The sequence below is a fragment of the Panicum hallii genome, chromosome 9 (assembly GCF_002211085.1).
Source record: "Panicum hallii strain FIL2 chromosome 9, PHallii_v3.1, whole genome shotgun sequence".
Taxonomy (NCBI): domain Eukaryota; kingdom Viridiplantae; phylum Streptophyta; class Magnoliopsida; order Poales; family Poaceae; genus Panicum; species Panicum hallii.
Window position 1 is genome coordinate 65,447,511 of NC_038050.1, and position 23,918 is coordinate 65,471,428.

At 50.1% G+C, this 23,918-nt stretch overlaps 2 protein-coding genes and 2 pseudogenes across 4 annotated transcripts; 2 read left to right on the forward strand and 2 right to left on the reverse strand.

Moving 5' to 3' along the window:
• The first annotated feature begins 4,545 nt into the window (after window positions 1-4,545).
• Window positions 4,546-8,384, forward strand: LOC112878165 (beta-glucuronosyltransferase GlcAT14A-like). The gene is made up of 4 exons (XM_025942590.1): window positions 4,546-5,423; window positions 6,673-6,748; window positions 6,838-6,953; window positions 7,672-8,384. Exons 1-4 carry the CDS (start codon window positions 4,928-4,930, stop codon window positions 8,184-8,186), a joined length of 1,203 nt encoding a protein of 400 aa, XP_025798375.1. The 5' UTR covers window positions 4,546-4,927; the 3' UTR covers window positions 8,187-8,384.
• Window positions 8,385-8,988: 604 nt separating this feature from the next.
• LOC112877066 lies at window positions 8,989-10,626 on the forward strand. 3 transcript variants are annotated; one of them, XM_025941270.1, is made up of 3 exons: window positions 8,989-9,124; window positions 9,929-10,118; window positions 10,230-10,626. In XM_025941270.1, the coding sequence occupies exons 2-3, from the start codon at window positions 9,948-9,950 to the stop codon at window positions 10,302-10,304; spliced, it is 246 nt and encodes an 81-aa protein (XP_025797055.1). In that variant the 5' UTR covers window positions 8,989-9,124; window positions 9,929-9,947; the 3' UTR covers window positions 10,305-10,626. The 3 variants fall into 3 exon arrangements, with proteins under 3 accessions (XP_025797055.1, XP_025797054.1, XP_025797053.1); XM_025941269.1 differs by having other exon boundaries at window positions 8,993-9,124; window positions 9,899-10,118; XM_025941268.1 differs by having other exon boundaries at window positions 8,997-9,124; window positions 9,923-10,118.
• A 731-nt stretch (window positions 10,627-11,357) lies between these two features.
• LOC112873347 lies at window positions 11,358-13,767 on the reverse strand (annotated as a pseudogene).
• Window positions 13,768-16,931: 3,164 nt separating this feature from the next.
• On the reverse strand, window positions 16,932-19,361 carry LOC112873348 (annotated as a pseudogene).
• Window positions 19,362-23,918: the final 4,557 nt, after the last annotated feature.

The window sequence follows — 23,918 nt, forward strand, 5'->3', positions numbered from 1 at the left end:
CTCATCATCATCAGACTAATCGGTATTCATTGCTTCATCCAATTCACGTTCTTCGTCTTGCAGCTGTTCAACAATAAAAGGTATGTTCTCCCCCTCATCAGCCACGTATTGAGGTGCTGCGGTGCCACATGCCTCAATGTTTGGCTTCTCAACTTCTTCATCAACATTTTCATCCCCGGAGCAGCTTCAATATTTATTAAAGGGTTCTGATGCACGCTGACAAGGAGTACCATACCAGTGGTCATTGCCAATGACTTGCATTTTGCAAATAAGTTAACCAGTCTCGTTGCTTGCAAGTGGCATCAGCTCCCAGATCAAAGCGTGAGTGGTACGATTTATGACACACGGAACACTCACAGTGTGTGTCTCCTAATTAATCCTTAATCCCCTCATTAACCAGTTGCATAGGGATTCAAATGTCCTCTCATGCGGTCTGGTAATTCCTCTGACCGCACAGTTGAATTCACTTAAATCTACCCCATTCGGCCCATAAATCACATTTTCTTCTCCGTAATATATACTGAAAATACCCTTCTCGAAAGACATATCTGTCAATCATTAATAAACTAGTTATACTATATATTAATACACAACGACTCTAAGTTTCAGCGATTTCCGGATTATATTTTCCAGATTCTAAACTATTCAGAATATAAATTATACTAAAAACAATTGAAAATATTAAAAACTATTTAAAATATAACTAACCTAAGAAATATTTTCTAAATTATAGTTATTTTCAAGTAATTATACGACTAGAATGAGAATATACCTCCAAACCGACGTGTGAACAGGGCTTCGCCGCTTCCTCTTCTCTCTTCCTCTCCTCCCTTTCTTTTTTTCTATTTTTTGCTGAATAAAATGGGAATTTAGGGGCAGGTGGGGGGCTTATATAGCCGGGGGGGACCACCCGCCTTCTGGGCGGGCGGGATGCCCCTCGGCACCACATTCCGCCCGTTGGGCAGGCGGGATGCCCCCGCAACGGCCCTCGAGAGGGGCTTGAAAATAGTTTTGCAACCTCACGCCCACTGGACGGGCGGGAGGTCCCCGACCCCATGCCTCCCGCCCGTTGATCGGGTGGGAGGTACCCATTTTTTGAATTTTTGCCAATCGACGTCCTTTTTTTCGAATTTTATTTTTTTAAACCCTTTAAAAAAAGTCATCTCGGAGGACCCCTGATCCGGGCTCCAAAGTCCACGGCGCCGCCGGCCGGAGCGCGAGGACGGAGGGCTTATCTGCTAGCTGGGCCGTGACCGGAGAAGGCGGCCCGGGATGGCTGGCTGCTTTAACGCCGCCTTATGGACGTTGTTTAGCATGGCGTCGGCGAGCTCGCTTTGCTTCGTCAGCCAGGCATGGCCTGGTGCTGCACGCAAGGGGCTTAAAGGCAAAGTGGTGGTGGTTTTGATCACGTCGCTGGGGAAAGCCACCGCGTGCGATTTGCGCGAGTGGAAAGAACGTGAGCCATGGGTCGTGACCCGACCGTGCGTGAAGTTTGCCAACAGAGACTGTCAGAGCACAGAGGGCTCCCAAGTCCTAACAGGGTCAAGCCAAGCGAGCATCATCTCGGCCTCTTGCTCAGCGTTGCCTGTGTGATCGATCGATCGATCGGAGAGCGGGCAGAGTCTGAGGATCGGACATTCGGACGTGGAGTTGAAAGCGGCGTCCTATCAAAATTCACCGTGCGGCGTGTCGCGCCACGCTAGTCACCACCGGATAGAGCTTCTCGAAGTCCAGAACGCTCGATGCGGGGTGACCAATGATGCCCGTCTGGTGACAATCCAGCGTCAGCTTTTTCCGAGTGGCGCGCCGTTTTCTACCGAACGATTTGTACCTCACCAAATGAGCAGGTTTGACCCAAAGCTAAGGAGCTAATGAGCAGAATGGATCATCATCGCGAGACAATTAGACACAGGCTGTGAAAAAAGCGAGTTGAAAAGGCGGATAATGGCCACTCATTCATCACGTTTTTTAAGTACTCCCTACGTTTTTTAAGTATTCCTTCCGTTTTAAAATATAGCTCGTTTCAGCTTTTCGAGTTTCATAGTTTTTTAATATGCATATAAACATATATTATATTTAGATGTATAGCAAATACTATAAATCTAGAAAAAATCAAAACAAACTATATTTTAAAACGGAGGCATCTATCAATTAAAGCCTCGAAGATGTGGAATATCAACAAGTTTTTCCAACATTTTTTTTCTCATAAGAAGACGGTGTAGTCTTTCGTAAAAAAGAAGACAGTGTAGACTTTTCTCCCGGGATAATTTAAAGTGTAACGTACTTCTCTCTAAAATACAAACCATGGACAATTCTCATTTCAAAGAAACATTCTCCATTATTAAATATATGGAGTTTAGTACAAGCTAGTTAGCTTAAAATTAAACTAATTGTCTTGTACTAAATATAATATATTCAAGGATGGAAGTGGTACTTAGATTGATGAACATATCTCAATTGATTAGTTTATTGTGGTGGAACCTGTCTATGATCTATCGAGGGTTCGATTGCTGAGTCTCTAATATACGGGTACGGTATTTTCTCAATGATAGACGACGTGCACATGGTAATTTTGTCACAGGGTATGCATGTGCATGCGTTTTTTCCCCCTCCTTTCAGAGAAGAGAAACGAGCTGGGCCTTAGAAATTCGTCTTCTCTTTTCTTCGAAAATGTCTCAGCGTACGGTGTACCCCCTCGAGCTGGGCCTTAGAGGCGCATACTCCGGGGCTCTCAGCAGGCTTCGGCCCATACACAGCCCACGCGAGGGCGGAGATTAGAACTTGTCTTTCCTTGCAACAAAAGCTACATCAGCCAACTTGGATTTTGCCACCATTTTTTTCCTATTGTGCAGACTACTTGAATAGAGTATGTTACAAATTACAAATTTTTCAGCAAATATGCTTTGAATGATGGCACGGTTGACTCTGTTCTGTTGGACTTGCCTTCGCCCTTCACCCGGATGAGGTGACGTCTATATGAGCCTGCAATGGACACTAGCTAGATTTGAGAATCCGACACTCGCGAGAATTGCAGGAGTTGTTCCGTGTATCTGAATGCTACGAGTTGTGCTGCAGTGCTAAGCAAGGAATAGCTGGGGACTCTATTTTGAGGGGTTCCGTGATATCTTCTTGGTCCATTTCTTCTCTTCTTTCATGTACGAATGTGTTGCATGAAGCCCATGCCTTCTTGATTTTGGAGTTTTGTTTTGCCCGGACAGATGAAGATCGGTGCCATGGATTCGTATGCGCTGATCGGCGCAAAAACATCCACATATGGTGACAAGATACCCTGCATTGTTGTTCGTATGTGCAGAACAAACGCTCTGGCCGGCCGGGGAAGATACTCTATTCTCGTGCCCCCCCCCTCTCTACCCACTGCACCGATGGCAAGAGGACAGAATAAACTCCACGAAGTTGCTGACCCTTCACGCTTCCTGCTTCGCGTGAGCCGAACAAAAATTTAATTGGTACAGCGATCCTACACGACACGGGAAAAAGGCTAGCAAGAGAGGAGGAAGAGGAACGAAACTTTGCATTCAGGCTGGATAGGCTAGCATTACAAGGACTTCTCATGTCACGCGCAGCTGACAGTTCATCAGATAACGAAAACTATTAGCTACGACGCAGGCTACACAAAAATAATGGCGTGGGCTCCAGTTTGATCAAAAGGCTAATAAACCTTTATCTTGGTAGAGCCAGCCAGTGCAGGACTACTTTGATGCACCATCATGATGGCTGGAATCATTGTCATCTCCTTGCAGCACCTTGGAGCGGCGCCACATGCCCGCCGGATCTTTTTGTTGGAACCACTCTGTTACGGCCCACAAAAAGGAGTCGCCAAAAACTGCACATCTGAATGTTGTTTTCCTTCCCCCGATTTTCTTTTGAGACGACGTCCGAGTGAGTGAATAGGTTTGGTGAAAAGCGTTGTGCGGCCTCGTAGTAGGAAGGCAGTTTATCATCAGGTCGCCGCTTTTTTGAGGACGAATTCCGGGCACGCCCAGCAAGGAGAGCTTGTTGCAGTACGGAGTACCGGCAGCGGAACTGTTGCGTTTGATCTGGCGAGCTTTTCGCTTGCAGTTGCAGTTGACGCATCCTGTCACGCCCCCCACTTGCTCCGTAGAAAAATTACAGCGCTGCCGGCCGTACCCGTACGCCTAAACAATCCGGTCCACGCGCCGTAGAGCGCGGGAACGATCTGTGTCGCTGCGTGCGCAGAGCTCGCGCTCCCGGTTTGCGTCGTACGCGGCGGATCACGGGGCAACGCGGTGTTGCTACTGCTGGCACAGTGCCAGGTACGTCGATCAACCGATCAAGGATAGGCGCCTGTTCGCCACTCATCGCGAAAGCTTTGTTCTAACAAGGAATTCCACGTCCGCGTCAACTCCGTCGCCATCAGGCCTGGCTGGTCCGTAGTCTCCACTCCATACCACACGCGTGCTGCGCTAGCTTCTACTCGTAACCATCAGCATCAAGCATGGTTGTCTCCGCGGTTCTACGAGCGTTTTCCCCGTGACCACGCCGACCCAGATTAACCCTACGAACAGAGCAATTCCCCTTGCTAATTGCACCTCGAGCCCCGGGTCATGGGAGTTTGGACTCGGGAGGACTTCCCTCCAGTGCGGCAGCGGCCGGCAGGCAATAATTAGGACACGGCACACGCTGCGCCCGTACAGCCGGCGCACCGGCACCGCACTGCCCGCCCGGTTTCCTTGCAAGAAACGCCGCTGCGCTGCGGCCTCACCCCACCTACATCTCTCGCCTTCCGTCTCCACCAGCCAGCCACCGAGCCAAGCAACCGCCCGGCCCCGGCCCCCGCGCCTCTACCACCGTGCCCGTACGCCTCGCGCCCGCGAGCGAATGCCGCGGGAGCTCTAGCCCTCGGCCCCCCTCGCCCGGGGGCGGCGCTCCCGACGCGAACCAACCCATGAGGAAGCTGCCGCCGGCGCACCGGCTCCGGTGGATGCGCGCGCTGCTCCTCGCGCTCCCGCTCCTCTCGCTCCCCATCCTCTACGCGGCGCTCGGCGCGGCGCGCTCCTCCACGCCGGGGCGGCCGCAGCAGCAGCAGCGGAGGCCGCCGCCGAGGCTGGCGTACCTCATCACGGGCGCCGGCCCCGGGGACGGCCCGCGGATCCGGAGGCTGCTGCGGGCGCTCTACCACCCGTGGAACTGCTACCTTGTCGGGGTGGCCGGGGAGGACGACCGCGCGGATCTCGAGGCCTTCGTGCGCGGCCAGGAGGCGCCGCGCCGGTACGGCAACGTGCGGGTGGCGGACGCGGGGGAGTGGGGTGCCGTCTCGCGGAGGGGGCCCACCGAGCTGGCCGCCACGCTCCACGCCGCCGCCGTGCTGCTCAGGGAGTTCGAAGGGTGGAGCTGGTTCATCAACCTCAGCGCCTCCGATTACCCGCTCATGCCCCAGGATGGTAAAATTCAGCTCACTAGATTGCTTTGCCAATTGTGACCGTGAATGCGTTTATGTTTCAGCATACAACATCGTTGCATCATGCTAAACTGGCCTTGTCACCCGTTTTGAGATGACATAGAACATACAGGTTGTGTTTCTAAAAAATGGCCCCTTTTAGTTACCTTAATTTTGTAATGTGAAGTTCTTCTCATATCCTGTGATGGTAATTTCATATCTTTGAGAACCAGAAAATTTGTTATCTGTTCTGTCCCAAAAAGGAAAATCGTTACATGATGTTGAATTCGTGCCACAGTGCTTGCTATATAGTAAGTTCTAGTCAGAGGAGATTAGTGTTTTCAGGTAGATTGGCTGTACTTCCTTTCAATTTAGGAACTTTTGAGTGATGCAGTTTCTTTGTGAACTGCAATGCACACTTTAATTTATTGTTGCTGTTTGAATTTCCTATCTGTTTCACCAGCTGGGGTCTGTCAGCTGTTTGTATAACTTCCTCTGGTCAGTTTATTGTGGGGGTACTGAATAGTGCTTATTATTCCTCATTTAATGAGGCCCATATTATTGAGAATCAAGTTCAGACTAGAGAGATAGGATAAATAGGGACAGTGCTGGGCTTGCCAGCTTTGCTAATTCCCACAGACAGATAAAACTGAACATAAGCTGCTCCTGAATTCTAGAAATATCTAACAAACAGATTTAATAGTATCAGATTCAGTTTTTTATGGTTAATTTAAAGCACTTCTGTGAGCCTCAATGGTCGCTCAATATCGTCCCTTATAACCCAGCAACAGGGCTTAGGACCGTGTCAAGCAAATCAACTGACACGTCATAACAGAGAGCAGTAGTTTGGTTCTAAGACGTGCTCCTACTATTCTTGGCAAAAACCAGAGAGTCAAGCTCAAGCACACCACAGCTGGGCCATGCTTAAAATCCATCTTAACCCTTCGTGCATGGAACTTATTTTAAGTTAAATCCATTCCATTCATTGAATCAAGAACATTAAATGCTGGACTCCATATATTAATAATAATTATTTGACAATGAAGGACTGTTGCTAAAAGGAAACTTGTTCAAGCTTCTGACTTACTTAAATTCCTTAAGGTCTTCAATCTCTGTTGATAATTGTTCCAAAATCACTAAATGTGCCTAACATTTTGATTTGTAGTACAATACTTTTGAAGTGCTCCACAGAATTAACTGCTGCTGTCTAATGAAATTACTAATATTCATGTCATTGCCTTCATATTTCCCAGACATCCTTCATATCTTCTCATATATTCCAAGAGATCTGAACTTTATTGATCACACAAGCAATATTGGTTGGAAAGAGTAAGCATATTATTTCTCTTTTCATTTATAGTTCCAAATTCTTAACCACTTTTTTGTTCTTTATTGTGATTCTTGGGTTGCACGTGCAGGTATCAAAGGGCAAGACCAATTATTGTAGATCCAGCATTGCAGGTCCCAAATAAAACTGAGGTTATAACAACAAAGGAGAAAAGGAGTCTGCCATCTGCTTTCAAAATATTTGTAGGTACTGTCTGCTGTCTTCACTGAATCTGTTTGCCTGATCAAATGGCCTGTTCCATTGCTCTGTGGAAGAGAAAGTTTTCATTGTTGCAGTGTTTCTTAGTTGTCTTTTGTGCCCTCAAGTAGACTCTCATTAAGCAAACTAGTGGTAGATTGTGTTCCATCTATTAGACAATATGTATGCGATGGCATCTCATTTTTGAGAAACTATCAGTTCTAGATTTGCTTAATTTCTACACTGAAGCTATTATGTGGTTGTGGAGTACTTCAATAATAGAAACACCCATTATGTCTGACATATAAAATGATACCTCTGAAGTCTAAAGACTTCTAAAAGGAAATAACAGCATGGAGTCAGGCTAGTAGAAAAATCCTCCTCCAAATCACCTTTCGGGGATAAGATGCTCAGTGCCTATCAAGTAAAAACATCCTTTGGGTATATGATATTTGGTGCCACATTTATATATTGGTTAAGACTGTTGGAATGCTGCCTGATGATAGTTATGATGTTGATTGCCTGCCCAATCACTGTTTCACCTGCAGGTTTTGGCACCTGGCATAATCAGTGCTCTGCCTTGTACTAGTTTGTAGTTGAGGGGAAAAAGGGATATTGATGATGTGGATTGACGAAAGTTTAGTTGTGTCAAATCCTTTCTATTCTGATCACCCAATGCTCTTCTTTCAAAACCACTTCTAAGGAAGACTTCATGCTCTTGATGCAGGTTCATCTTGGGTTGTACTTAGCCGATCATTCTTGGAGTTTTGCTTATTGGGATGGGACAACCTTCCTCGCACATTACTGATGTATTTCACCAACTTCCTCTCATCCTCAGAAGGCTACTTCCACACAGTGATCTGCAACTCAGAGTACTACCAGAATACCACCATCAACAGTGATCTGCGTTTCATGACGTGGGATAACCCCCCTCGGACACACCCTGTTAACCTCACAACAGAGCATTTCGACTCAATGGCAAACAGTGGGGCGCCTTTTGCGCACTCCTTCACAAATGATAGTCCTGTCCTGGATATGATTGACACCAAGCTGTTGGGCCGAGCACCTGACCGCTTCACCCCGGGTGGATGGTGCTTGGGTGGCTCGATAGGCGGGAAAGATCCATGTACCTTCTTCGGAAGGTCCTTTGTTCTCAGGCCGACCAAAGGCTCGGCCAAGTTAGAGAAGTTGTTGTTGAAACTTTTGGAACCTGATAACTTCAGGCCTAAACAGTGTAAATAACATTCATTTTACATGTTAGCCAGTTTTTATAGTTTTCCTTTTGGTAGTGTTCAGAGGCCAGAAGTGTTGATGGCATCGTTCTGACTGTCGCGGCAGTAGGCATACAGGTGCGTCGTGTGTTGTTGTATACCTGCAACTGGAAAGCTCAACGCAAAAGTGATTGAGATCATACATGTACTCTTGCTGTTTCATCTCTTCCATTGATGTGCATCAACCGATGATAATCGTAGAATTCACAGTTCAGTAGTTCGATTTGTGTAGAATATCTGTGCGCTGTAACGGTTTTGCAACAGAAATGTGTGCTAAGATCCTGTTTGGATCCTCCCCAACTAATGATTAGCTAGCTAATTGATAACAGTATCTTTTAGCAAGCTAAAGATTAGCTAACTAGTCATTAGTTAAGTGTGTTTGGATCCGCCAACTAATTGCTAATTGCTAATATCAATAGACCATGCTACCCCTACTTCTTTGCACCAGAAAAATAAATTGAAGGGGTAGGGGTAAATGATCTTTTGACGGTTTTAGCTTGGATTAGCTGGGTTTAATCAGCTAATGAGATTCTATTATTTCAATTAGCTAAATAATCATTAGCTACTCCATTAGATATTCTGTTTGGATTCGTAACAGCTAAATTTAGCTAGCTAATTCATTAGCTAGAGGATCCAAGGTCTAAATGGAGCTTTTCCCTTCTGAGTACACGTTAACGATCTCGAATATGGGCCTTTCTGTACAAGCGATGGCTTTAATGGGCCTCAACATAGCCGGGTTCTTCTCCTGAAATAAGCCCACTTACGTCACGCCGCTAAGAAAAGCCCAACTCAACGGTACACCCTGCTGCTTTCCAGAAACTGCTCGTGCGATCTCAAGAGCGCCGCCTCCCCCGCCCCCGTCACCGCGCCGGCCGCGCCCCCATCGTCCGTCGGCGGCTCCTACTCGAGGTACGCGTCTCCGTCCCTTCATCTCCACTCTCTTTCTCCGTCACGCCTTACCCCTCCGGACCGGTGCTGCCCCGCCGTGGACCCGTGGTAAGAACCCCCGCCCACGGGCGGCAGCCACTCGGTGGATCTGACCCGCCTGTCAGCATTAACCTGCCGTGAGCTAGGAGTCACCTCTGCGTCGGGGCGTTCTTCCTCGCCGCGGAGATAGTTGACTGCTTCCGCCGCGTTGAGGTGTTTCCGCCTGTTGGGATGGACCAGCTTTGCCGGCGCCTGCAAGCTGTTCGGCCAAATGTTTCTGCAAGTGACCTTAGTCTGACCTAACCGTATCGAGGCTTGTGTGCTATTGTTCAGTTTCATGTTCGTGTTCGTCTTCAATTGTTCTATCGATTGAAAGTTGCTACCTCTTAGACATGGACACATTGTCGCTGTAGTGAGAATCACATTTCCATGGTGCTTTGATTGTTTTCTGATGTTCAAATCAGTATGCTTACACTGGATAATGCGCCATGTTGGTATAGTGCGTAGCTAATAACCACGTATTTGATGCAAATCTAGTAACTAGTAAGCACGTATTTGATCCAAATGTTTTTGAGCACCATTTGTTCTACTTTTACCCTAGGGCTTGGTTCAAACAGTACATTTCATCTCCCACATTGATTTGTTGCCCCTAGAATTATTGCTCTTCTATGTGTATTGTAGTGGTGGGGTGGGATTTAGGGCTATTCAAATTACTTGCTGTTGAACTAATCACATGAACTGATCACATATCTGAAGGTGAAGGTGAAGGTGAAGGTGAAGGTGAAGGTGAAGGTGAAGCAGCAGAATGGGTCGGAAGGCTGGTGCTTTGTACATAAACCCAAAGAAGTTTGGTGCTGTTGCGAAGCCTTGCATGGTAGAAATGGTGGCCTTCCTCAACTGCCTGGCCTTAAACAAACAGGAAGATGACAAGTGCGTGAGGCAGAAGGATCTCTTGGTTATGTGCACTCAGACTCAGGTCATGATCCGCTTTCACTGTTAAATGTTTTGCATGCTGAGGCATTGTTTATTCAAAGCATTAAGCTAGCAATCATTCAGTTCCTAATGCCTGCTTGTGACATAATTGCAGAAAGGGAAGCCAAAGAACGCAGCGAAGACCATCAATTACCATCTCCAGCGACTTGGGCGAGACAAGTTCCTCTAGGTTCAATGGTTTTGAGATCGTTTCCTCATCAAGCTTGCCCCCTTGAATTAAGTGAGGGTCCGAAGACGAATTTTCTCTTGAAAGTAGCTTTACTGAAATGGGGCAGTAATGTGTTTGTTTAGATTGGACAACTGGTCAGCCAATAATTATATGACAAACAGTAATGCATCAGCAGTATATCTATAAGGTTTTCTTCTCTTACCGTAAAGGCACTTTACTGCTATGTGTTCGTGGGTACTGTAATTGGAAGTGTTTTTGACTGCTGTGTAAGTGGCACTGTTGCTTGCCAGCTTGTGAATTGTGGTCTGACCTTTTGAGTCCAGTTCCAGGTCTGGTTGCCTGATGGGGTTGTGCAATTTAGGGGGTATTTGGTTGTCGTGGGCTAAACTTTAGCCCTGATATATCTATCATTTAGGAGTATTAAATAAAATCTAATTACAAAACTAATTGCAGAACTCTTAGGCTAATCCGCTAAACGAATCTAATGATATATATTAATCCATGATTAGCAGATGGTTACCGTAGCATCACTATTGCAAATCATGTTCTTTCCTTTTTCCTTCTAATGGTGCATCGACACTTTATTGCAAATCATGTTCTTTCCTTTTTCCTTCTAATGGTGCATCGACACTTTATCTGAGCCATTGTGACATTAGGCAGATTCTGTGTACATGGGACACTGGATGAACCTACTGGCAACACAAAATTACCGATGCAAAAGGCGCAACAGTTATGCCAATGACCATTTGTTCTGCAGACGCAGGCGGCTCAACAGATATAAAAGATTACCCCAGTATCAACGATTAAACCATATGTTTCCATAAACTAATAACTGTTGGAATACGGTCATATATGAGTCACGCCATACATAGAACTCATAACGAAACCAAGCATTAAGCTAAGCATCCACTGCAATAACGACGACAGTTCACTTCGACACAGAACTAGTATGCAATGCTCCAACGCAGTACGATCCCGCCGATACTCTCCGGCGATGAGCTCATGATAGTAGGCTCCACCTCCACCTCCACCTCCACCATCACTTTCCCACGCTTAGGCCTCCAGGGCCAGCAACGCCTGCCTCTCCACCAATTTGGTCATCCCCTTCCCCTTGCGCTTCTCGGCCTCCCGCACCATGCGCTCGATTTCCTCCTTGCGCAGTCGGCCGGTGCGGCTAGCGATGACGATGTTGTTCCTCCGCCCGGTGCTCCTCTCCTCCGCCGACACGTTCATGACGCCATTGACGTCGATGTCGAAGGTGACGAGGATAACCGGCACGCCCCGGGGCGCCGGGGGGATGCCAGAGAGCAGGAACACGCCGAGCAGGTTGTTGCCCTTGGTGCTCGCGCACTCGCCCTCGTACACCTTGATGGTGCAGGTGACCTGGTTGTCGAAGAGGGTGGTGAAGCGCTTCGTCTGCTTGGTGGGAATGGCCGTGTTCCGCGGGATCACCACACTCATCGTGTAATTCAAATTGACCTCGATCCCGAGCGAGAGTGGGGTGACATCGAGCAGAACCATATCTCCCACCGCCCCGCTGACGGCTCCGCCGCTGAGGATGCAGGCCTGGATGGCGGCGCCGTACGCGACGGCCTCGTCGGGGTTGATGCTCCGGAACAGCTCCTTCCCGTCGAAGAACTCGCGGATCATGCTCTGCACCCTGGGGATGCGGGTGGAGCCGCCGACAAGGACGACGTCGTGGACGCTGCTCTTGTCCATCTTGGCATCAAGGAAGCACTTCTCAAGAGCCACGATAAACTTGCTGACGAGGTGCTTGCTGAGCTCCTCGAACCTGGACCGGGTGATGGTGATGCAGAAATCGATGCCGTCATGTAGGGAGTCCACCTCGATGGTGGTCTGCGCCGTGGAAGACAGCATCCTCTTCGTCCTCTCGCAGGCAGTCCGCAGCCGCCGGAGCGCCTTCTGGTTGCTCCTGATGTCCATCTTCCCGTGCTTCTTTATGAACTCCCGCAGAGTGTTTCACCATCTCGTTGTCGAAGTCCACCCCGCCAAGGTGAGTGTCGCCTGCGATTGCCTTCACCTCGAAGAGAGCCATGTCAACGTCCACTCCCGGATCAATTTTGAGCAGGGAGACGTCCATGGTACCCCCGCCGAGATCAAAGACCAGCACTGTCCTCCCTTCACTGCCGATGGCCATCCTGTCAAGACCATAGGCGACGGCTGCCGGGGTGGGTTCGTTGATGATACGCATGACGTTTAGGCCGGCAATGGCGCCAGCGTCTATGGTAGCCTGGCGCTGAGAGTTGTTGAAGTAGAGAGGGACGGTCACGACTGCGTTCTTGACTGTGGTGCCGAGATAGACCTCAGCTGACTACTCCATCTTGGCCAGCACCATTGAGGAGATCTCCTCGGCCGTGAACTGTTGCTTCTTACCTTTGTACTGCACCTCGATCACTGGCCGGCCCTCATCACCTGCTACAACTTTGAATGGCCACAGTTTGATGTCTTCTTGTACAGACTCGTCACTGAATCGTCGGCCGATCAATCGCTTCACCTCTGTACCAAAGATAGTCATTTAGCCAATCAGAGTGGGAGAAACATAGATGGGTTGCTAGAATGACATCTTAAGATATTGTGACATTTACAATCAGTAAACAGATTTAGGAAAAATATAGTGTTATGCATCCAGATGATTATACTAGAATATTTGTCAGCAGCACGTGATGCTTTCCTTGGGTAGTTGCCAGCAGTAGTGCAGTACTATGAATTATCAGCATCCTTGAAAGTTCAGTTTTGATGTTGTTTCATATGCATCCATGATTCAATGAGATGAGTTGAACAAAGAATTCACATGGCAGGACCGCAGGAGTATTTAGTATGGGTGCCAGCAGTCGTGAAGACGACGGAAAAGTAAGGGATCGCCTGAAAATTGTGGGCAACAAAACAATAGAAGATCGGCGGAACCAAGCACTAGGCAAAAGTGGCTTTTGGCCTACAATGGCGGTACGAATCGATCTCCCGGAGTTGTTGGGGATGCGTCTTTCAGCGAGAGATCCGATCGATCTACCTAGTGCCTGAACGCGGCGGTGGGCTGTGATCCGCCGGCGACCTAATTTTGTGCTTGCTACTACTGAATCAACATCGATCTGCCGCACCCATGAAAAACCCCATTTTTATGCTTCACATCCGTATGAAAACCCCCGTGACAGAAAGGGAAGTAAGCGATGAACAGCTACAGAATGCTACACAGGGGAGAAATTCCGGTGGATTGCTCACCGAAGATGGTGTTGGTGGGGTTCAGGGCGGCCTGGTTCACAGCCGCGTCGCCGACGAACCTCTCGGCGCTGGTGAACGCGACGCAGGACGGCGTGAGGCGGTTGCCCTGGTCGTTGGCGATGACCTCGCCGCGGTTGCCCTGCCACACGGCCACGCACGAGTAGGTCGTGCCGAGGTCGATGCCGACCGCCGGCCCGGCGCCCTTCAGCTTCAAGCTGTCCGCCATCTCAGCTTCTCAGAGCAGCTAGAGCTGTGTGCGTGTGCGCGCGCGTCCGTGATAAGTGGCTCCGGCGCGTATAAGAGGAGTGTGGTTTATCTCCCACGCAACGCCAACCTAAAGAAAGAAAAAGGCAATTCCGATTTTGAAATGCTCGTCCAAATATTTTTATAGTTTTCTAAAACTTATGCATTTTTATATTTATTTTTTTGAGGGAGATATTTTTTTATCAATTTGAGCTGCAAAGTCACATCCATTATGGCTTCTTCTTCTGCCTGGTTTGACGGATTGGGGATGTGGAATTAATGGTTTTTAATGTTTGTCACATATTCTCCGATAATACACTTCTGATATAGCCGAGGCAACAAATGCATTGCACCCATAAATCCAAATGAATAATCTTAAAATGTAATCTCAATGTGCCATGTTCTCATTTTGCCCTCCGCATTGCCTTTTCATGTGCTATCACCGGCTAGCTCCGAAACCATATGTGTTGGTACTGTGAAAGCAGTGAAGAGAGGTTGTTACAAAATGCTTATACCAAACAAGGTCATCACAAGCTTTGATTTTTTTTTCCAAGTGGAAATCTTTGACCTTAGGAATATGGGTCTTCTCCCTAATCCTAGGAGTACAGATCGGTTCTCACAAATCAATCTTGGTTTTTTTCTATTACTCTGTTTTTAATCATAACGTATTTTTTTTAAAAAAATCTCAAGGTAACGGGTATCCCATCTGTTGCCAAGGCGCTTTTTTTTAGGAAAACAACAAACAAACCCAAATATCGATTGAAGCTGCAAATTGCAACAAACCTGAGGTGTGATTTAATCAGATTTTTTTTAAAAACACCCTCTTTAATAATCAGAACAATTCATGTGTTGGGCAGTTAGGATAATTTATTGGTGGATAAATAATTGTGAATACTAGTCTGGCAGTAGTGTTTTCACCCCTGCATCTGCAGTATGGTAGATTATTTTAGAGCAGAACTAGCGATCAAAATCTCCTCATTTGTGACTTCCTCGATCTTGGGTTCTTTTCACCACAGTGCCTGCTTTTGACCAGAGTCTTCGCTTTCCTAGCAAACCGATTTGGGTTTCTTGAGCTGGCCCTGTCAGGTGTGGCAAGGCTAGCCAGCACCCAGCAGCTGGCCGCGTGGGAAAAGCAGAGGCGCCGCGTGACCGACCTCTTGGCCGTTTTCTCTCTTGGGGATGAATCCAATACTTTCTTCTTTTCCATATAGAGAGTTGAGACTGCAATGGGTAAGTCTTCCCATCGAAGCAAGGTACTAAGGATTAAGAATTTAAGAGCAAACGGACCAAATATGCTAGTGCGACGTCTATCTCTCTAGCTCAGCTTCAGCCAGTCAGATAGTCCGGTACAAGCGGGTAGCAGGCTGCAGCCATGCCACTAGCGCTGGGGGTTCTTTTGCGCCCGTTGGGGGGACGTGGCGAGTGACGATGCATCCGCCAGACCGCCACGATCCCGCGTCGCCGTGCCGCGAGACAGTGACCCGGGTCTTCTTCCTTGGCTGCACCGCCGCGGCGACCGCGACTGACCGATGCACCACCCCGCCGGGCTTGCGGGATCAGGCCGAACACGGACCGGGAGACATTTCGTCATGCCGTTCAAATGCGCGCCGAGCTGTGAGCTCAACGAGTTCCTCTCTGTCAGTCACAAGTGCCGGGAGCTTCTCGCAGCGTCATCCGCTTCTGTTCGTGCTCTAACTTTACTTGCCCTTGGCAGAACATCACCGACGCCGCTCAGAAGCCCGTCACAGAACCACTGATGATAATGTTGGTTCCAGCCCAATCACAAATTCCTTTTTTTGTGCGAGTACAAACCCCCAATTCTGGTTGCATGATGGATTCTGCTAGCTTGCCGCTGTACCTTATAGGCGTATATATTTCACTGAAAACCCTACACTCAGGTCTCACTCAGCCATGTAAATAACCATTCTTCAGAGTTCAGACTACACAGACAACTCCGTGTAGGCGCCTAGGCGGAGCACTGAACTTACTCCCAACTTAAACAGATGCCGTCGGAGGAAACTGACGCAATGTCTTCTGATCTTGAGCGTTAGACCTTAATAGAAGGCTACCGCCTTCTCGAGGCTTGGTTGCTGACTACTACTGACGAAACTGAATCTTATTTGCCTTGGTAACTATGGCTTCAGAAACAAAGAAAAGCATCAGCTAGTGCTCAGGCCATACGCCCATATGTATAGAACGATGACAAGATACGTGTGGCAGAAGGATCTCGTGCTTGCTTGTAAGCCTCTTGCATCCTTCAGCACTGTTTATTCAAACTCGAAGCGTTAAACTGCCGGCAATTTTTCTGCTCCTGAAGCCTGCTTGTGACGTGGTTGCAGAAAGGGAGGCCAAGGAATGCAGCAAAGATCATCTCGATTACCATCTCTAGCGACTTGGGCAGACAAATTCCACTACACATTTACAGTTATACCGATACCATTTCCTCATCTGCAGGCTTTGCTTTCTAACGAGGTATAGAGGAGAACAGCTTTCCTCCCAACTGGTTTGGCTAAGCGGAGCGGTGTTCTGTTTGTTCAGCTTAGGCACTGGTAAAATACTAAAAGAATTATATGCCGAACAGTATGTTATCAGCAGAACATGCACATGCATGGTTGTCTCCTCATCATAATATAAAAGGCACGTTGATGCAACGTGTTTACGCCTTGGCGGTACATACTGCCAGTTTGGTGAGCTGCTTATGAACTGTTGTAGTCCAGTTCCAGTTCTCGTTGTTTGATGATTTTTTGGCTATGCAATGAGCATTGCCTTCTCTGGATCGGATTGTGTAACCGTAACAACTAGCAATCCTTCAGTGATGCCATTTTGACATCAGACAAACTGCTGCCTACGGAACAGTGAAACTATAGCCCAACTCAAAATTAATCTGGCAGATGAAAGACACGTAGCAGCGACAAATGTAGTTGGAAGGTTACTAGTAGTATAGCATCGTCAATTAAAACTTGGTTCCAGGATAAAGAGAGATGGAGCACAAGCTAGGCTACATAGGCCAAGCCAACAAGTTGCATACGATACTAGCATTAACCATAATCCAACGCGAGTACGGACGATCGGCCAGTAAGGACAAACTGGTGTGCAAAATAAATTTTCTAATAGAACCCCCTGTGATGATCGGCCATGGTTGTAGAGTCACTTTGCACGCTTATTTCGTTGGCTTCCTTTAGTTTCCCCTGTACCTCTCGGCCTTCTGAATCATGCGCTCGATTTCCTCCTTACCCAGCCGGCCGTTGCGGTAAGTGATGGTGATGCTGTTCCTCTGCCCAGACATCTCCTCTGCCATCACGTTCAAGACGCCGTTCGCATCGATATCAAAGGTGACATCAATAGGTACGCCCTTGGGTGCCGGAGGGATGTCGGTGAGCTTGAATTCGCCAAGCAGATTGTTGTCTTTGGTGCTCGGGCTCTCGCCCTCGTACACCTTGATGCAAACAACTGTCTGGTTATCGTTCGCGGTTTTAAAACCCTTCTTCTTCTTTGTGGGAATAGCTGTATTTCGAGGGATCATAATGCTCATAACATCATGAATCGTGGTCTCCATCTCATCCAACATGATCTCTATCCCAAGCGAGAGCGGCGTGATGTCGCGCAGGAGCATATCCACCAACCTCCCATTGTCGGTTTGACCACTGAGAACGGAGGCATGGATGGCAGCGCCATACGCGACGGCTTCATCAGGGTTGATGCTCCGGCAGAGCTCCTTCCCACCAAAAAAGTCCCGGAGCATGCTCTGCACCTTGGGAATGCGGGTGGAGCCGCCCACGAGGACGACGTCGTGGACGCTGCTCCTGTCCATCTTTGCATCCTGGAGGCACTTCTCCAGAGCCTTCATGCACTTGCTGAAGAGGTCCTTGTTGAGTTCCTCAAATCTGGAGCGGGTGATGGTGATGCTGAAGTCAATGCCGTCATGGAGCGAGTCGACCTCGATGGTGGTCTGTGCCGTGGCAGATAGCATCCTCTTCGCTCTCTCACAGGCAGTCCTCAGCCGCCGCAGCGCCTTCTGGTTGGTGTTAATGTCCATCGTGTTCTTATGTTTCCTTGTGAACTCCTTGAGAGAGTATTTCACCATCTCATTGTCAAAATCTGCTCCTCCAAGGTGAGTGTCGCCGGCGATGGCCATCACCTCGAACAGACCCTTATCCATGTTGACGCCTGGATCAATGTTGAGGAGGGAGACGTCAAAGGTGCCACCACCAAGATCAAACACAAGCACTGTCCTCCCATTGTTGCTGACCGGCATCTTCTCAAGACCATAGGCAATGGCGGCTGCAGTGGGCTCGTTGATGATGTGCATGACATTCAGGCCAGCGATGGTGCCAGCGTCAATGGTTGCCTGGCGCTGAGAGTTGTTGAAGTAGACAGGGACGGTGACGACAGCATTCTTAACTGTGGTGCCAAGGTAAACCTCAGCTGTCTCCCTCATCTTGGCCAGCACCATTGAGGATATCTCCTCGGCTGAGAACTGCTTCTCCTCGCCTTTGTACTGCACCACGATCATCGGTCTATCCTCATGTCCTGCAACGACTTTGAAGGGCCATAACTTGATATCTTCTTGTACAGATTTGTCACTGAATCGGCGTCCAATCAGTCTCTTCACCTCTGTAAAGAATTAGTCATGCGGTCAATAAGAGTGAACCAATAGATAGCTTAGCTTCAGTTTAATTAGCATCCACTGTCATTTCTGTCAGAAAAAAAAGGTATGATTTCATACTGCCATAATTTGGAGATTCCAAGGGAGTGGCATCTTCAGGTACGTGAATTTGGGGGCCACTAAATAGAACATCAATGGGATAGTTTCAATTGTGGATCTACATGGACAACTGCAAGCATTGCTGTGAAATTATCAGCATCCTTGCAATTACTAGTTCAAATCAACTTCATCCCCTCTTATTTTAGTTTTGGTAGTTGATTCGAGATGAATTGAACAAACACATATGGCTGGGGAATTCACTAGGCGTGCCTGGGGGAAAACTAAACAGTTGTAAATAAGAAGAAAAAGTACTCCCGTGTAGGTTACAAGCATAATGGCAGAAATTAGAATATCGGCTGAACTAAAGAACTAGGCATCTAGAGGAGAAGGTTACGACAATGCATTCATCGAGCAAGAGCGGGCGATTCGATCGACTTAGCTAGTGCCTGCGGTGAGCTGTGAGCCGGCGACGACCAAGCTATGTGCTTCCTAGTTCCTACTACTGAATGAACATCGATCTGGGGCACACATGAAAAACCCCATCTTTGTGCTTCGCAGACGTCTGGAAACACCACTACCGAAAAAAAAAAGAAGGATGAACAGCTACTGGAAGGCTACAGAGCCAGAGGGGAGAACGGCGAGTATTACTCACCGAAAATTGAGTTGGTGGGGTTCAGGGCGGCCTGGTTCACGGCAGCGTCGCCGACGAGCCTTTCGGTGCCGGTGAAGGCGACGCAGGACGGCGTGAGGCGGTTGCCCTGGTCGTTGGCGATGACCTCGCCACGGTCGTGCCGCCACACGGCAACGCACGAGTAGGTCGTACCGAGGTCGATGCCGACCGCCGGACCGTCGCTCTTCGAGGCGGCCGCCATCTCCCTTCGAGAGGTGTGTGCGGCGTGCGCAAATGTGTGGGAGTGGTTTGTGAAGACGTGAATACATTGATCATAAGAGTTTACAGATATATAGGCAAGGTGCATGCGAAACTGAAAAAGAAACTGAAGCTAATTAAGGCTAAACACAACAGTCACCAACACCCCTGCAGTAGGAGCGGCGGTAGGCCGAACGTTCACGCTGGAACGAAAGTCTTGGAACACCACGGTTGGCAGGCCCTTCGTGAAGAGGTCGGCGAACTGCGAGGTGGTTGGCACATGTAGGACGCGAACAGCTCCAGTGGCGACCCGTTCCCGGACGAAGTGAAGGTCAATCTCGACTTGTTTTGTGCGTTGGTGCTGCACCGGATTCGTCGAGAGGCAGACGGCACTCACGTTGTCGCAGTAGACGAGTGTGGCACGCTGGAGCGGCTGGTGAAGCTCTTGGAGAAGTTGACGCAGCCAAGAGGCTTCGGTGATGCCGTTGGCGACGGCGCGGTACTCAGCCTCGGCACTGGAGCGGGAGACCGTATGTTGACGCTTGCTGGACCAGGAGATGAGGTTGTCTCCAAGGAAGACGGCGTGGCCCGAGGTGGACTTGCGCGTGTCGGGACAACCAGCCCAGTCAGCGTCAATGTAGACCGTGAGGGAGGATGAAGACGAGCGGCCGATGAAGAGCCCAAGATCAGTCGTGCCACGCAAATAGTAGAGAATGCACTTGACGGCCGTCAGATGAGGCTCCTGAGGATCCTGCATGTGTAGACAAACCTGCTGGACGGCATAGGTAACATCAGGGCAGATGAAAGTGACGTACTGCAATGCCCCGACGAGGCTGCGGTAGACAAGGCTGCGGTAGACACAGTAGCGTCAGCCACAGGGTCGCCGGAAGCCGATAGCTTGGCCTGTGCGTCAACAGGAGTGCTGCACGGCTTGCAGCCGGTCATCCCGGCACGGGTCCAGAATATCCAATATGTACTGCTGCTGGGATAGAACCATCCCAGTAGAAGAACGAGTGACGGTGATGCCCAGAAAGTGCTGAAGAGGGCCCAGGTCTTTCATAGGAAAAGCACTCTTCAGAGAGGCAGTAACTTGCTGGAGAATGGACACTGTTGAGGCAGTGAGAATAACGTAGTCCACATATAGGAGACGAAAAGCAATCTCTGTACCCTGATGGTAAATGAAAAGCGACGTGTCGGATTTGGCTTCAACAAATCCCAGGGACCGCAGGTGGGCGGCGAAGCAACTATACCATACCCGTGGGGCCTGTTTAAGTCCGTAGAGGGACTTGTTGAGGCGGCAGACATAATCCGGATGCGAGGCATCGACGAAGCCAGCGGGCTGAGAACATTAGACCGTCTCAGTGAGAGTCCCGTGAAGAAAAGCATTGTTGACGTCGAGCTGATGCACGGGCCAATCACCCGAGAGAGCAATACTGAGGACTATGTGAATAGTGGCAGGCTTGATGACAGGGCTGAAAGTCTCATCATAGTCGATACCAGGACGTTGGGTGAAGCCGCGAAGAACCCAGCGTGCCTTGTATCGATTAAGAGACCCATCAGAGTGAAGCTTGTGTTTGAATATCCATTTGTCGGTGACGATATTGGCAAGAGGCGGCCGGCGGACGAGGGTCCAGGTGTTGTTAGCGACCAAAGCCTGGAACTCATCCTCCATAGCATGCCGCCAGTTGGGATCGTCGAGAGCGTGGCGATAAGAGGAAGGGACCGGCAATAGGGCGACGGCCTGAAGGTTCAGGCGAGGCTGTCGGAACCCACCCTTGGCACGGGTGCGCATGCCATGACTGTTGACGACGGGAGGCACCGGGATACCGCCAGCCGGTATCAATGGTGGGGCACTCGGCACCCATGGGAGGCGAGCGGAGCGGACACGGTTGACATCGGGTGGAACAGCCCAGTGCCATGGGCCGTTGGAGGATGACACCTGCTGCAGTCCAGGCGCCAAAGGCTGTTGTAGTCCTGGCTCCGCGGCAAGTGAGTCACCATGCGCCAACCCGGGAGAGGCACCAGTCGGCCCAGATGAGGCAGGGAGCCCAAGCGAGGCTGCACTGGTTGGTCCAGGCCGCGGCAACCCAGGTGGAGGTGGCGGCCTAGGTGGAGGCGGCGGGAGCAGGCCGCCAGGCGTGAGAGGCCCAGCGCCCGCTGTTGGACCAGCTGGTCCAGGCCCAGCACCTGCGCCTGGTGCTGAAGTCGATGCGGCACCAGCTCGAGGCGGAAAGCCAGGTGGTGGGCCGCCTGGAGGACGTCGTGGCGTAGCACCATGGCTAGCAGGCGGCACCCAGACTGTATCCTGTGAAGGAAACTCATCCAAAAACTCAAGATTAGTTGGAGCCGAGGGGGTGGGGGCCTCAGCGAAGGGGAAAGATGACTCGTCGAAAACAACATGGCGGGAGATGAGGATGCGATTTGTGGTGACATCAATGCATCGATAACCTTTTGTGGTCGGGTGAATAGCCAAGGAAGACACACAAAGTAGACCGAGGGGCCAGTCTGTGCGGAGCAGTGGCAGTGGTGTTAGGGTAGCACCTACAGCCGAAGACACGAAGGTGAGTGTAAGTGGGTGGGCGGCCTTAGAGTGCCAGATGAGGCGTGGAAAAATCAAGAGTTTTGGTAAGGTGGCGATTAAAAAGATAGGTGGCCGCATAAAGAGCCTCAACCCAAAAAGGAGGAGGAAGATGACTCTGAAACAAGAGGGAGTGGATGATATTGTTGAGAGTGCGAAGAGCGCGTTCAGCCTTACCATTTTGCTGGGAAGTGTAGGGGCAGGACATGCGAAGCATAACCCCGCGAGAGCGAAAAAAGAGCGGGAGGATGAATTGTCAAACTCACGACCGTTGTCGCATTGAACACTTTTAATGGAAGTGGAAAATTGAGTGGCAACAAATGAGAAAAAAATGAGAAATAGTGGAGAATGTGTCGGACTTCTGACGAAGAGGAAACATCCACATGTGGTGGGAGCAATCGTCAAGAATAACGAGGTAGTATTTGAAACCACTGACACTAGGTATGGGTGAAGTCCACAGATCACAGTGCACAAGGTCAAAGGCATGAGAGGCACGAGACTGCGAGTTATGAAACGGAAGGCGAACATGACGACCACGACCAAGTTGGCACGCATGACAGATGTCACCAAGAGCCACGCCATTAGAATAAGAAATAAAAGAGTGACTAGCTAGGCGAGAGAGAGCCTCATGGCTGATGCGACCAAGATGGCGATGCCACAGCTGAGAGGAAACTCCAGTAACAAGAGCATGTGGTGGTGTAGTAGGGGGCGCCGGGTGGTGGACTGGGTAGAGAGGGCCGACGCTATTGCACCTGGTAATCAAGCGCCGGGTCCTGAGGTCCTTCACAGAAAAACCAAAGGGGTCAAAGTCAACAGAACAAGCATTATCAGTGGTGAACTGACGAACAGAGACAAGGTTTTTGATTATGTGGGGGGAAACAAGAACATTGTCTAGGCGGAGAGGACCGACATGGTTAGAACCAGTGGCCGTGATAGGAAGCATAGTCCCATCACCGACAATGATGGAGGAAGGGGTGGAGGAAGTGGGTGAGTGGGAGTGGGACAATATACCAGACTGAGACGCCATGTGATCAGTCGCACCAGAGTCCATGTACCAGTCACCCGAGGGAGCCGGAGGAGCGAGCGTCGTCATAGTGCTAAAAGCACCGGCGAGTGCCCGTTGATCCCATGGCCCAAAGCCGCTGAAAGCCTGTTGCTAGACGGGCTGCTGGATGGTGTGCTGTGATGGAGGTGGCCCAAGGAGGCTAGGTGCACCAACCACCCCAGGCGCGCCAGGGGGCGGGAAGGAAGGCCCAACGACCAGGCCGTGCGGGGGCGGTGGGCGCGTTGGCCCACCAGGCGACATGGTGCCCCCCTGGATCGGGCCGGGCCACATCTGGATTGTCCCAGTCCAGGGATTGTAGATCGTGGGCCAGTGGCCCGGGGGCGGGCGCGGGACGCCACCTAGGTGTTGCGCGCCTCCGGAAGCAGGGGCGCCGTCGGACTGGCCACCCAGGTGCCGCGGGGCGCCGCCGGACTCGCCACCGGATCCGCTGCCACGGGAGCCAGTCCCACGCCAGCGTCGTCAATCGCCCCCTCCCATTGCTCCACCCGATGGTCCGCCCGAGGCAGGTGCGCTCGAGGCAGGTGCGGAGGCCGCAGACTTGGGGGCGACGACGAGAGCGCTGGGCGGCGAGGAAGACAAGGACGCCATGGTAAGTTCTTCGAGTAGTAATTCGGAGCGAATCTCGACGAAGGATGGGACGAAGGATGGGAGCAGGCGTTGCTGGAGAAAGAGCCGCAGGTTGTGGAAGCGCTCGGAGAGGCCGTGCAGAACGTTCGAGGCGAGGGCGCGGTCGGGGACGGGTTCGCCAAGCTCGACGAGAGAGTCGGCGAGGGTCTTCATGCGCCGGCAGTACTCGGTGACGGAGAGAACACCCTGGCACAGTGTGCGGAACTCGGTGTTGATGAGTTGGATGCGAGTCTCGCAGTTGCCGATGAACTGCTGCTCGAGGGCGACCCACGCGGCACAAGCGGACGGCG

Bases quoted from the DNA above. Each gene is read 5' to 3' on its own strand.
- LOC112878165 (XM_025942590.1), top strand. From the start codon at position 4,928: ATGAGGAAGCTGCCGCCGGCGCACCGGCTCCGGTGGATGCGCGCGCTG. The intron at 5,424-6,672 runs GTAAAATTCAGC...CATATTTCCCAG, and splicing joins CCCGCTCATGCCCCAGGATG to ACATCCTTCATATCTTCTCA. The intron at 6,954-7,671 runs GTACTGTCTGCT...CTCTTGATGCAG, and splicing joins TGCTTTCAAAATATTTGTAG to GTTCATCTTGGGTTGTACTT.
- LOC112877066 (XM_025941270.1), top strand. From the start codon at position 9,948: ATGGGTCGGAAGGCTGGTGCTTTGTACATAAACCCAAAGAAGTTTGGT. The intron at 10,119-10,229 runs GTCATGATCCGC...ACATAATTGCAG, and splicing joins TTATGTGCACTCAGACTCAG to AAAGGGAAGCCAAAGAACGC.